The sequence below is a fragment of the Elephas maximus genome, chromosome 5 (genome assembly GCF_024166365.1).
Source record: "Elephas maximus indicus isolate mEleMax1 chromosome 5, mEleMax1 primary haplotype, whole genome shotgun sequence".
Lineage (NCBI taxonomy): Eukaryota > Metazoa > Chordata > Mammalia > Proboscidea > Elephantidae > Elephas > Elephas maximus.
In genome coordinates, this window is record NC_064823.1 from 110,631,884 (window position 1) to 110,646,647 (window position 14,764).

The 14,764-nt window shown below is 36.3% G+C and overlaps 1 protein-coding gene across 12 annotated transcripts in view; it reads left to right on the top strand.

Annotated features, from left to right (window-relative positions):
* FRYL (FRY like transcription coactivator) overlaps nucleotides 1-13,843 on the top strand; it is a 344,107-nt gene extending 330,264 nt beyond the window's left edge. For 8 of the 12 annotated variants that reach the window (XM_049886274.1, XM_049886269.1, XM_049886271.1 and 5 more), the window contains 5 exons: nucleotides 6,687-6,755; nucleotides 9,029-9,046; nucleotides 9,863-9,973; nucleotides 11,120-11,310; nucleotides 11,638-13,843. In XM_049886274.1, the coding sequence (XP_049742231.1) occupies nucleotides 6,687-6,755; nucleotides 9,029-9,046; nucleotides 9,863-9,973; nucleotides 11,120-11,310; nucleotides 11,638-11,896 (648 nt within the window). In that variant the 3' untranslated portion in view covers nucleotides 11,897-13,843. The remainder of the gene's footprint in view (nucleotides 1-6,686; nucleotides 6,756-9,028; nucleotides 9,047-9,862; nucleotides 9,974-11,119; nucleotides 11,311-11,637) is intronic. The other 4 variants (XM_049886277.1, XM_049886279.1, XM_049886280.1 and 1 more) reach the window with 2 other exon arrangements.
* Nucleotides 13,844-14,764: the final 921 nt, after the last annotated feature.

Genomic DNA, 14,764 nt, shown 5'->3' on the forward strand with positions numbered 1-14,764 from the left:
AACATAAATAATGTACACAGATAATTAGTAGACATATGTAAAGTGTCCTAATATTAGTTAGGTGATCACTTTAGTGATAGCTATAAATAAAAGTACTGATAATGAAAGAGACTTCCCAAGATGGTACAGGTCTAACAGAGAACTGAGGCAGAACAAGTACTATGATTTCCACAGAGAGATCACTTTGGGCCAGAAGGAAAAACTTTACGAGTGGGAATGTGACCTTAGGCCTTGATGGATGATTAGTTTTAGATTGGGGGATTATTTCAGGGAGGGAATATGATATGAGAAAAACCTTGCCATCTCAAGGCTTTCTCAAACCCTTAAAGGGGAAAGTGTTCTTGTATTTGGAGCGAAAGAATAATGACACCTTGAGAAGAGGAAAGAGCTTTTAACATCAGGGAAGTGTCAGGCAAGATCTGGTCATCTTACAAATGATACTGTTATGTGCATACTTCTACATTACTCTTGGTTGTTTATGTTCACATACCTGTTGAGTATCTACCTGTTGTTGTTAGGTGCTGTCTAGTCGGTTCCGACTCATAGCCACCCTATGCACAAAAGAACGAAACACTGCCATCTTGCGCCATCCTTACAATTGTTGTTATGCTTGAGCTCATTGTTGTAGCCACTGTGTCAATCCACCTCCCTGAGGGTCTTCCTCTTTTCCGCTGACCCTGTACTCTGCTGATCATGATGTCCTTCTCTAGGGACTGATCCCTCCTGACAACATGTCCAAAGTATGTAAGATGCAGTCTCGCCATCCTTGCCTCTAAGGAGCATTCTGGCTGCACTTCTTCCAAGACAGATTTGTTCGTTCTTTTGGCAGTCCATGGTATATTCAATATTCTTCGCCAACACCACAGTTCAAAGGCAACACTTCTTCTTCAGTCTTCCTTATTCATCGTCCAGCTTTCACATGCATATGATGTGATTGAAAATACCATGGCTTGGGTCAGGTGCACCTTAGTCTTCAAAGTGACATCTTTGCTCTTCAGCACTTTGAAGAGGTCCTTTGCAGCAGATTTGCCCAGTGCAATGTGTCTTTTGATTTCTTGACTGCAGCTTCCATGGCTGTTGATTGTGGACCCAAGTAAAATGAAATCCTTGACAACTTCAATCTTTTTTCTGTTTGTCATGATGTTGCTCATTGATCCAGTTGTGAGGATTTTTGTTTTCTTTATGTTGAGATGTAATCCACAGTGAAGGCTGTGGTCTTTGATCTTCATTAGTAAGTGCTTCAAGTCCTCATCACTTTCAGCAAGGAAGATTGTGTCATCTGCATAAGGCAGGTTGTTAATGAGTCTTCCTCCAATCCTCATGCCCCGTTCTTCATATAGTCCAGATTCTCGGATTATTTGTTCAGCATACAGATTGAATAGGTATGGTGAAAGAATACAACCCTGACGCACACCTTTCCTGACTTTAAACCAATCAGTATCCCCTTGTTCTGTCCGAACAACTGCCTCTTGATCTATGTAAAGGTTCCTCATGAGCACAGTTAAGTGTTCTGGAATTCCCATTCTTCGCAGTGTTATCCATGGTTTGTTATGATCCACACAGTCGAATGCCTTTGCGTAGTCAGTAAAACACAGGTAAACCTCCTTCTGGTATTCTCTGCTTTCAGCCAGGATCCATCTGACATCAGCAATGATATCCCTGGTTCCACGTCCTCTTCTGAAACAGGCCTGAATTTCTGGCAGTTCCCTGTCGATATACTGCTGCAGCCGTTTTTGAATGATCTTCAGCTAAATTTTGCTTGTGTGTGATATAAATGATATCGTTCTATAATTTCCACATTCGGTTGGATCAGCTTCCTTGAGAATAGGCATAAATATGGATCTCATCCAGTCAGTTGGCCAGGAAGCTGCCTTCCATATTTCTTGGCATAGATGAGTGAGCACCTCCAGCACTGCATGTGTTTGTTGAAACATCTCAACTGATATTCCGTCAATTCCTGGAGCCTTGTTTTTCGCCAGTGCCTTCAGAGCATCTTGGACTTCTTCCTTCAGTACCATCGGTTCCTGACCATATGCCACCTCTTGAAATGGTTGAATATTGACTAATTCTTTTTGCTATAATGATTCTGTATTCCTTCCATCTTCTTTTAATGCTTCCTGCGTTGTTTAATATTTTCCCCATGGAATCCTTCACTATTGCAACTCGAGGCTTGAATTTTTTCTTCAGTTCTTTCAGCTTGAGAAACGCCGAGCGTGTTCTTCCCTTTTGGTTTTCCATCTCCAGCTCTGTGCACATGTCATTGTAATACTTTACTTTGTCTTCTTGAGAGGCTCTTTGAAATCGTCTGTTCAATTCTTTCAGTTCATCGATTCTTCCTTTTGCTTTAGCTGCTCGACACTCAAGAGCAAGTTTCAGAGTCTCCTCTGACATCCGTCTTAGTCTCTTCTTTCTTTCCTATGTTTTCAGTGACCTCTTGCTTTCTTTATGGATGATATCCTTGATGTCATTCCACAACTCGTCTGGTCTTCGGTCACTAGTGTTCAATGCGTCAAATCTATTCTTGAGATGGTGTCTAAATTCAGGTGGGATATACTCATATAACTCATATATCATGGGATATACTTGCTCTGAAAATCAAGTCCACGAGAGCCAAATCTACCTAGGAATGGAATTTTGGGGTCATGGGTTCAACTTCATAGTCAACTTCAATATATTCTGCCAAGCAGTTTTCCAAAAGAGGTTGTATCAATTACTATCCCATGAAAAGAGTATACAAGAGTTACAGTTGCTTCATATCTTTGCCAACTGATAAGTCGGTATTGCCAATTTCTTCTCATTTAGCTGTTCTGATGGGTTTGTGGTAGTACCGCAAGATAATATTTGCATTTCTCTGGTGACTAAAGTTGAGCACCTTTTCATATAGATGTCTTCATTTAGATATTTTATTTTGTGAATTGTACCCTCAAGTCCCTTGCCCATTTTTGTAAGTGGGTTGTGTATTTATTATTGGTTTGGAGGAGCTCTTTATTCTAAATACAAGCCCATTATTTGATATAAGTATTAAAAATATTTTTTCTCTCGTTGGCTTACATTATTAGTGTCTCAGTGTCTTTTGATGAACAAAGGTAATTTTAAAAAAGCCCAGCTTAGAAGTCTTTTCCGTATGGTTAGTGCTTTTCATGTCCTAAGAAATCTTTGCCTATCCTAGAAGCTGTGGTAGATTGTTACAGTAATGGTCCCAATGAATCCCACCTCCCTGTGACCACACAACTTTGCAACATAAATGACTTTGCCCTCATTTTCGCCACCTCTTAAATCTGTAACTTGCTCTGAACAGTTAACTTTAGCAGAAGAAATGTGGTGCAGCTTCCAAGACTAGCCCTTTAGAGGCTTATCGTACTTTCTGCAGTTGCCATCATGCTGATGGAAGTGTAGATGGGGATTAAAAATAAAAATAAATTACTGTCAATTCTCACTCATATGACCCTATAGGACAGAGTAGAACTGCCCCATAGGGTTTCCAAGGCTTCACTCTTTACGGAAGCTGACTGCCACATCTTTCTCCCGGGGAGCTGCTGGTGGGTTCAAACTGCAGACCTTTGGGTTTGCAGCTGTAGCTCTTAACCACTGCACCACCAGGGCTCCTGTAGATTGGGATAAACTCTAGAAAATTGTTTTTTGACCTCTAGCCTACTAAAGGATTTGGAGGAGAATGAAGGCATCCCAGCTGACAGCCAGCGTGCCAGGGACTTCCAACTCCAGACAAGTCATCATATGACTGTAGACCAGAAGAAACTCTAAATTTTAGTTACTGTACTTTTCATTTCCAGAATTTCCCTTTGCTTATTTTTATAAATTCCAACTTGGGTGTAATTCTCCCATGCTTTCATTTATCTTATTGAACATACTGTCATAGTTATTTCAAGTTCACCGTTGGTTACTCCAATACCTGAATCACACCTGTAAGTCTTTCTAGTGTCCATTTTTTCTCTTGACTCTGTTTTTGGGTCCTATTTCTGGCATGCCTGGTCAGTTTTTATGGAATGCTAGAAATTGTTCATGAAAAACTATAAAAACTCTGGATGATAGCTTTCTCTAGAGAAGACTTAATTTCCTACTTACAGCCAGACGAAGGGTATATCAGGGATTGAGTTGACTCCAGGCTTTGTGAGAGCTGGTCCAATTCTATTTAGCCTTACTATCAGGACACAGCCATCTAAGGATCACAAGTGAAAGCCTGAGGTATTTACCAGGACCCTGCCATCTTGGTCCGAATTGAACAATTTTTATTTCCCCAACACCATAAGATAAGAAAAAATCTCCTTACCTTTTTAGCCTCCCAGAGCTGCCACGTGGTTTTTAGCCTTTTCTGCACATGATAAACATAGGAACAGCAAGTACTGCAAGGGGAGGTTGCACACAGACTGTTGGGCTCATTTCCCTGCAGTTCCCTTTTCTCCAGGATCTTGGCTGTCAGTACCTCACTACCTTTGATAACCCTGTTTTCTCAGCCCATTAAAGCCATAAGCCACAAACTCTAAGTCACCACTTTCTCTTCAGCTTCTATGCCCAAGGACATGAATAGACAAATACCCCTGACGTAGAAACGAGGATAAATGTAGGGCTCATGTAAGTACTTTCTTCTCTCTGAGGTCTTAGCCCCTCAAGTCCTGGCTGATGGTATTCCACATTTATAGTTGTTCTTGAAGAATTAGTCTAATACAAGCTGCTCCATCATGGTCAGAAGTAGTACCATCCAGTTAAATTTTAATCTTCATTTTAGCTTTGAGTGAAAAAAGAAGACAGGAAGACTGATTAGATGTGAATTGAGGAGTGTTCTATGCACAAACTATCCACTGTGTCTTGTATGCACTGACTAGAAAGGTATGAAATTATACTTTTCAGGCCTGTGCATAGCCATGAAACTAGAGAGTTGGGGGTTTTCTTTTGACAGAATAAAAATTATAAATAATTATGTTGCATAGTGCTGAAAAATGGCGTATCACTAGGCACACATTATTAAAAATTTTATTTAATAAGAATAGGCCACTAAATAATTGAAATTCTTTTCAAGTTTAGTATACTTGGACAGATTGGACTGGATTATAGTGATGGTAATTAAGTTTATAAACATTTTAACATTTTATATGAATAAAGATTAATATATAAATTCCATGATAGATGTCAGCTGCATTTTGCTGAAATAAATCTGCTGGATAGCTTTTGACAACGGCTGCTATCAACCATCTCACTAGAAAAGCTTAACATGTTTTTCTTCAGAGATGCTGTCAAGCAAATAGCCTAAGGGTCAGTGCAGTCTGAGGGACTGGGATAAAAGGGACATCGGTCAACAGAGATTGTTTTGAAATAACTGAGATGTCTAATTTTAATTCTTTGCATGTAAAAAGCTACAACTGAGAATTTTAAATGTGTATCTAATACTAATTTTCAAAGAACAAACTTAATGTAGCTAACAGTTTTTCTCAAAGTCCTAATGATTTCTTATATATTATTTTTATGTACATTAATACACCACAAAAAAGAACTAGGGAGTCAAAAGGACCGATAATATTAGTAATATCAAACTGTCAAAATTTAGGACCTTAACTTGAAGGCTCTTAGCTTTTATATCAGCTTGGAAATCCTGTAACTCCAGAGTTCCTTTTCACAATACCACAATGCTCTTATTTTTATTTGACCAAAAAAAATGTACTCTAAATAAGTATCCAATTTTAGAAGTATAACTTAACTGCCGTAGAATCAATTCTGACCCATAGTGACCCTATACGACAGAGTATAACTGCCTCATAGGGTTTCCAAGGCTGTAATCTTTATGGAAACAGACTGTCACATCTTTCTCCCATGGAGCAACTAGTGGGTTCGAACCGCTGACCTTTTGGTTAGCAGCTGGACACTTTAACCAGTGTGCTACCAACCAAAAAACCCTTTGCCATCAAGTTGATTCCAACTCATAGTGACTCTATAGGACAGAGTAGAACTGCCCTGTAGGGTTTCCAAGGAGTAGCTGGTGGATTTGAGCTGCTGACCTTTTGGTTAGCAGCTGTAGTAGCTCTTAACCACTGTGCCACCAAGGGCCCCTGAATTTTATGAGTAGCCCCCTGGATAAGGAAAAGCCACGTTTGGTTTCTGTATCTAACATTCATTGGAGATAAACATGTCTGTCGTTCATTGCTGTCCAAAAAGAAAGAAAAACAAGGTTTAAAGTGGATCTTGGTTTCTGTTTCACTCATTAAAACTGACACCAGTCTTCTGAGAATTAAACTTCTGATAAGCAAACGGAACTGGTTAATTCTCTGTAAGTGCCTTTATTAAATTGACCAGAGCGAAGCACATGTTTCATTTCCCCATCTTACGTTAAATAAAGGTCAGGTATAGGCTGTGAGATTTCCAATAAAACCTGCAATATGAAAAATATTCTTTACAGAATGGAGTGCCACAAATCCCTAGAAGACATTTAAGCTGTTTTCATTAGTAAACTGACAGGAGGGTGTGTGCATTTTTTAGTATTGGCTAATACCATCCAACTTTGGTTGTAAATGCTTAGGCACAAATGGAGACGAAATTCTGTGTCTAACAACCAATCCTAAAACTTCAAATTCACTTGTAAGCTGGCTACTTTATATGTACAGGCTGTTATATATTACCAGTTTCATTGTGCATTACACAGTTGCTATATTAAAATTTACCGTTACGTATTTCTTTAGTGGTTAGACAACTGTAAGAGGACATTTGGTGCCAAAGAAGACATGTATAGGATGAACGCAGATGCAGAGGTAAGTTTCTTATTTTTGTTGTTACTGTATTTCTATTTCATGTAAAACAATGTGTGTCTTCAAAAGTCCTTATTTGATATTCCTAGAAATAAAAAAAAAACATTTGCAAAACTTTTTATTTTGGTTATCAGAACAATCTTTGTACAAGTTAGGTTCAACAAAATAGTGGCTTAGTAATGAAAAATTCACTTTAATAAAAATGAACAACCAGCTTGTGACTGAAGTTTAATAACGTTCACTAGATAAGCTTGATGGATATCTGGACAGTCCAGGATGATTTTAGCTGCATCTGCCTCTTAAAAAGAAAAAAAAAAATGTGTGCAGCATTAGTATTCTGCAGATAAGTTGTCTGGTCAAGAAAGCAAAGCTAAGAGTAATATTATGTAAATTACAGTTAGCCTTTCTAAAGGCAGAATTCTGATTGAAGAAATTCAGGCTTTTTCTTCTCTAGTATGAAGTTCATCGAAACTAACAGCACTACATTTTCCTAGGGAAAAGTGCACATACATAATATGCATATTGGGTTAGATGGGGATCAGTTAAGACCTTCAGGAAGAGGAGTGCAGCTTTGTATGAAGGAAAATGCAGTCATTCACTAACCGATCTCTGCATTTGGCGTCAGAGTTCAGGGGGTTTTCAGTTCGCTTACATTGTTACAGATTTCCTGTCACCTTAAAAGTCATTGTACTATTATAATAATACTTTGGAGTTTTTAAAAAACTGAAATGCTCAGAAATAATACTATACTGTCAATAAACGTTAACTGTTTTTGAGGCACTGTGCTAATAAGCATTTCACATACATTTTCTCTGCTTTTACAACTCTGTCAAGTAGATGCTGTAATTATGCCCATTTTACAAATGAGGAAACTGAGGCTCAGAGAGGCAAATCTGTGTAAAATCGGTTAATAATAGCAGGACCAAGTTTCAAACCTAGGTGTACTGACTCAAAATCCTGCGCTGTCACAGGGAAGCTAGTTGTCACATCCTCTGTGTGAACAAAGAAATGAGGCATTAGACCTTGGTTCTAATTCTGTCTTTATTACTGTTTAACTGCATGGCTTTCAGCAAAAATATAAGCTCCTTTTTTTTTCCTGTGTAAAATTAGACTACATGATTTCTTAGTTCCCTGCTACCTCGAAGAAAATAAGATCCATCTCCAAGAGTCTAAGTCAGTTTCATATCTTGAGGTTTTCTAAGTGAAAACTGAAAACTGTGTATGTTTTTTATGGAATTATTTCGTTGATATTTTATCTCACCTTTCATCTCCAGCCCCTTGAGAGGGGGGTGGATGGGAGCCATTCTTAAACACTATCTGCTATCTGTCCCTTTGCGCCAGTAGAGTCTTTTGTATAAGAAGCAATCAACATTTCTGGAATATTTGTGGATAAGTGAAAAGAGATTACACATGCAAATTTCAGTATACTAAACAATAATTTTTAAAATACATAGGTGTGCTACTCCATAAAAAATACTATTTGTTAGCATATTTAGAGTAATTTCTGGTAATTCTGAGCTACAGAATTACTTTGTGTTATCTCCTATAGTTTGGTGTTCATGAATTTTATCAGCTGGTTTCTTTTTCATTACATTCTAAAATGGAGACTGCATACATGCAGTAGTCAGTTCTGTTTTATTCTAATAGATAAGAAGAAGTATTTAAAACTCCAAATAGTTCTTAATCTCTAAGTACTAAATAAAATAAAACCTCAGACATGCAAACCTTAAATATGCTAATATGTTTGGCATTGGATTGTGCTCAACTAATGTTTATTGAATGAATATACACGTAATTTATGGTAAACTGTGCAGAGCTAAAGTTCACCTTTGCTTAGCAAATCCCTTCTAAATTGATAGGAATAAATGTGAAAAGGTTCTTTAGGGGAAACTGTTTAGAAAAACCAACTTTAAAAAGTACTTCTAGAAGCTACATTATAGCAATTGCTGTTTTAAGTAAAAGTCATTCTTTTCCCAAGATCACATTAGTGGTTTAATTTTACTCTTTGTAGCTTTTTACACAGAAATAAACCATAGCCTAAATATAACTGAGTTGTTATTTCCCAAAGAGTTAAAATCACCCTGAATTGTTGTAAGTGTCTAAAAAGTTTTATTTTGGAAAGAGCATCATAAATTTTCCTTTGGGGTATAAATATATGTTCTTCAATTTGCCTGGGACATCTGTGACCCTAGTTAAAATGATTTCTTATACTAATTCTTGGTCTTTTTCTTCTTTTGTATTTTTTTTTTTTATGACCTGCTCACCTTCTTGCTTAGCAAATGGAAATTCTAGCAGTAAGTGACCTGTCTTGATTTATAGACTATTTAACCTTGTCAGACAAACTGGTTGTCATCTGCCATTTGTCCACTTATGACCTAGCAATGTTTTGTCATGGACTACTGTAAGAGCAGCGTGTACTTCAGTTTCGCGTAGCCCTAATCTATGAAATGTTGGCCCTATTTAAAAAAAATGAAATTTTATAATTAGTATGTACAACTAGCAACTGTCTTTTTCTAAATCTATTACTAACATAACTCCTTTTAAAATTCTTAATTTTAAAAATCAAAGTGCACATGTTAATTTCATAGTCTCTTGCCAATGAAGTTACAGAGCAGTTTTCTTTTAGAAAGATGGATCTATTTTAAAGACAGACTATTCTTACTTAGGTAAAAGGTTATCCAGTTTATTGTACTGTATCAAGCACTTCTGGTTAAATGCAGTGAAATACACATCTTGATGGGCAAAAGCCTATGCATTTGTAAATTCTTTTCATTGTAAATTTAAATTTGTAAATAACAGTGAATGCTTTTTAAAGCATCCTACATATTGCCCATTGAAACACTCTGTATCTAATGTGAAAATGTGCTTAACAGTAAGAATGAATTATGTAACCAACAGTGATCATTAATGTTTTGATTTTAATCCAGTCTTTAAAGCATCTTTCATCTGCCTTTCATCAGCTTCACATCATATTAACTTGCTTACTGCAAAAAAAAAGCCAAGAAAATCTTAATGTAATTATTTATTAATTGTCACTGAAAATATGCTGTCTAGTCAAATATCGTGGGGAAAATAACACGTAAATTTAACGTGATATTATTTATTTCTAGGAACTGGAGCTCTGCCGGAGGCTATACAAACTGCATTTTCAATTGCTGCTTCTGTTCCAGGCCTACTGTAAACTTATCAATCAAGTAAATACAATAAAAAATGAAGCAGAGGTAAATCTCAGATGTACTAGGCATCAGTAATTGATTCTAGAAAAGGAAAATATATATACATACATATATCCAGCATTAGAATAGCTTAAGTCAAAAGCCACTTACAGTGAATCACTTTTTTTAATCCATGAGTTATCTTTTTTGAATTAATATGTTATTTCAGGACCTATCAGTAAATAGGAAACCCTGGTGGCTTAGTGGTTAAGTGCTACAGCTGCTAACCAAAAGGTTGGCAGTTCAAATCCACCAGGCACTCCTTAGAAACTCTATGGGTCAGTTCTACGCTGTCCTGTAGGGTTGCTGTGAGTCCAAATAGACTCGACAGCAGTGGGTTTGGTTTTTTGGTATCAGTAAATAAGACAGCAGATATCTAACAGTCTTAAAAGGTTTCTGGACCTTGAAGGTCTCAGCAGCAGCAACAGATTGCCTGACTCACAAGTCAAGTAAAGCACATCAACTCAACGAAGACAGAAAATTGTATTATGGAGTCCCCTGACATCTTGTCCACATATTACTTCTGTGGTTCTGTTAATGCACACAAGAATAAACATGTTAAAAACACTTTGAATGTTAGAAATCATTTCATGTATAGGTTCAAAGGCAGTGACAAGTCTTTTTCCCCCTTGTCATCTGCTGATACTAAAACTATCACTGGGGAGATAATTTTTTTAAATTGTTAAATCTGTGTAAAAAAAAAAACTATAAATATTATACATATATATACATTTATATGTTTCTTATATGTGTTTATAAAATATATGTGGTTTATGTAAGTACCCTAGTTAAATATCCTTTTAAAATATGTAGAGATCATTCATTACTGTCAAAAAATTTTCCATGATCCCCCCATAACAATAAATGTGTTTTTACTAACCACATGTTAAAACCAATATAAACATTTGTTACAACTTGTTGCTTTATCAGGAATACTTAGTTTGGTGGCTGAAATAATTCACTTATTCCTACAGAGTAGAGAACTAGAAATATTAACTACCTTTATGCACTAAGCTTAACATTTGTAAATAACCTTTAAGAGGAAATAATACTACAATCAGATATATTCTAGCAGCCAATTAAAAAAAAATTTTTTTAACTGAATATACAAATTAATCTTTAAAGGCTAAAACATTTTTTGTTTTGTTTTAGGTCATCAACATGTCAGAGGAACTTGCTCAGCTGGAAAGTATTCTCAAAGAAGCTGAATCTGCTTCAGAAACTGAAGAAATTGATATATCCAAGGCTGCCCAAACTACCATAGAAACTGCCATCCATTCTTTAATTGAAACTTTGAAAAATAAGGAATTCATATCAGCTGTAGCACAAGTCAAAGCTTTCAGGTAAAATATGAAAAGATTTAAAGGTGTTGTCTTTATACCTAGACTGGGAGTTTACTTAATGGCCATTTAGTTGGGTTTTGGTTTTCAGTTTAATGGTTCAATATCATGTCTTCGTGAAATGAAAATGTGACTGTTATATTCTACAGTTACACTAAAATGATACTAATTTTAGATTGTTCTTTCAGCAGTTCTTTCAGCAGTATATTTGCTCAAATATTGAAATAGTTCCACAGTTCAAGGAAATTTTTTATTGTTATAGATATTCACTCAAATGTAATCTTAACTGATAATTTAGTGTCAGGTCTTAAAAATATTGTCTATTTTCAGAACTCTCTGGCCCAGTGACATATTTGGCAGTTGTGACGATGACCCCGTGCAGACGCTGTTACACATATATTTCCATCATCAGACACTGGGCCAAACCGGAAGCTTTGCAGTTATAGGCTCTAACCAGGACATGTCTGAAGCCAACTACAAACTGATGGAACTTAATCTAGAAATAAGAGAGTCTCTACGCACAGTGCAATCATACCAACTTCTAGCACAAGCCAAGCCCATTGGAAACTTGGTGAGCACGGGATTCTGAGAAGTTTCAGGCATTTAGGAAAGAAGCTAAACTGAAGATGATTAACAGTATGAACAAGCACCTTTTATGAACGCTTGCAACTCACTGATAACTTTCTCTGGCAGCATCCACAACTGTATTGTAACTAATGTCACAATGTATCAAACTAAAAAAGTAAGAATCTCAAAAACAAAGATCTGAAGGGGAAAAAAGTCTAATTGTTTCACAGCTGCCAATACCTCCCACAATAAGTGTATGAAGAATTTTTTTAATTACTTAACCTAGGTGGAAAGAAAAGGGCTAAAAGTGATGCGTAAATTACTCTGAGGAGAAAAAAAAGAATTCCAAGAAAGCTTGCAATAATGGCCTCTAATACTGAGACATTGTAAAGCAGGTGAAATGAGGCTGAAATCAAGGCTGGTTTATTTTAGCTGAGGACCTGCAGAGCTGCTTGGATTTCCAGCGGTCGTAAGCGTAATCCATCATCTACACGAAGAACATCCAGGCAGATAGACACAGAAAAGACTTATTTGCAAAAACCATTGATTTTTCAATATGTGGATTAAGGGTTGGGGTGTTTTTGTTTCTTTGGTCCCTATAAGGAATTATGTGTGTGTGAGTTGGGATGTGTGGATATGTGATACTCATATTTTCCAGGTATGGATGTTTGATAACATCTCAAAGCATGCCTAAAAGAGCACTGCAAGATTATTTTTGAAAAAATTTTATTTTATTAGCTCTAACTCCTCATAGTGTATAAATGTTAGAACATTTTAATATTTTAAAACTGGACTTTCCCAGTATCTCAAAAGAAATAATATATCTGTTAACGTTATTGGAATGCTGCTCAGTTCTCTGATCAGTGCTTATGTTACAATTGTTGATAACTAACCAAAGTAGATGCCTGCAGAGACTTTAAAATGTAAAATAAAGATGTATGCTGCCCGTCAGCAACTTTCATTAGAAAAGTTAACTTATTTTACTCCATAATTATTATAGAAACTGTATAGATTAAAACCAGTATTTTCTTGTACATTTGTGCATTGCACTGTTATACAAGAATGGGTGTACAAAGCTAAAGAAAAAATTGTGGTCACTGATGGTAGAATATATGACTTGCAGGCTGAAGTCTGCAGAATTCAAGAAGAGAGATGCAAATGCATTTTTATACGTTTGGTTCAGGACTCACATGTTTCACCCTAAAGGAACCTGAGGCTACGGGGGAAAATGAAAGGAAGCCTGAAGACTGACTACCAAACCATGCAATATGCTTATTCACTGTCTAAGGCTGTAGCATAACATGAACTGGATTCTCCGTCCTTTTTTAAATAGCATTTTGTAAAAGAAATGAATGTAGTCCCACGATTCCTGATTTGAAAAGAACACCTTGTATTTTTTATATGCATCTCTTATCCACTGTGACTTTTCTTTTGAACTGGGCTCTGTGACTCCAGAGATTAGAATGTAGAAATGAAATGCTTAGCTTTGCCTTTTCTTGGGGGTGTGAATCCTGCCAGAAATGTAAATTATGCTCAAGTGCATTAATTGAAGGCACTGTGCACACCATTGGACTGCTGACCATAGTTGTTACCTGTAAAATTCCATAACTGGTCACGGCACACTCATAATCACTGTATTTTTTTGACCCTGATAAAACAATTATTTTGGTGGTGTTCTGGTACTGTAAATGTAAATTATTTAATAGCTTTTGGATGTGGTGCAGGAAGACGGGGTGGTATCTAGTATGCACCACGCTTCACATACTATCTCCCCATCTCCTATTTTTCTCACCCTCCTTACATTGTTAAAATAAAAAGCATTGTAGTGTCAGTTTGTGTGGTATTTTAAGAAAAGATGAATGATTACAGTATGTGTCATTTAGAAACTTTTTAGATGTTACCTTCATTCTTTTTAAATAATTTTCCTTAAAAAAAAGACCAAAATTAGATGACTACTTACCCAAACCAAAACCTTTTGAAAAAGTGGAAATTTGCTTTTTGTATTTATTTTTATGTAACTAAGTCTATTAATAGTATAATAAAAATGAATACACCTGCAGAAAGCAAGATGCAAATATATACTTAACAGGATTGTCCTTTTGCAAATGGGTTTTCCTCAAGCTTTCACTTCTTTGTTCCTTGCCCTTTAAATCCAAAGTTTGCATTTATTAACACATCAAATGCGTATTTACTAAATCCCTTACTTAGTTACACTTAGAGGACAGTGTTTGCTATACGCAATCTTTTTCTTTTGCCCTGTGAATTTATCGTTTTCAAATCATAAGTTTGTAAAATAACACCAAAAGAAGTTTTCTGGCAGGTTCTTCAATGCTCCTTCCAAAATAGAAGGCCACAAGATTTTTATAGAATTTAGAAAATATGTTTTTTTAATTTTAGTGATGTAAAACAAGGGGTGGTACAACATATAACCTGCTTAAATTTAGGTCTGTGAAAAGAACTGCTCATATACCACACCAGCATAAACTAAGTGAAAGAAAATATTGGAATGAATTTAATTATATTTTGGAGCATTCTCGGGAGCCCTGGTGGCACAGTGGTTAAGGGCTCAGGCTGCTAACCAAAAGGCTGGCAGCTGGAATCCACTAGCCACTCCCTGGAAACCCTATGGGGCAGTTCTACTCTGTCCTAGAGAGTTACTATGAGTCGGAATCGACTCAACAGCACATAACAATAGTGGCATTCTTATATATTATCTTGACACAGAGATAACATCTTGGAGTATTTTAACCTCTCAAAAGATATTTTATTCACGTTTTATAACTTTTGAATTGTGTGCATAAACAGTTTGACAGTGCCTTCTCACTGCTAGAATGTTATCACCGTAACTCACTCATCATGATAAAGGCTTTTGAGTCACTTTGTTCCGTGT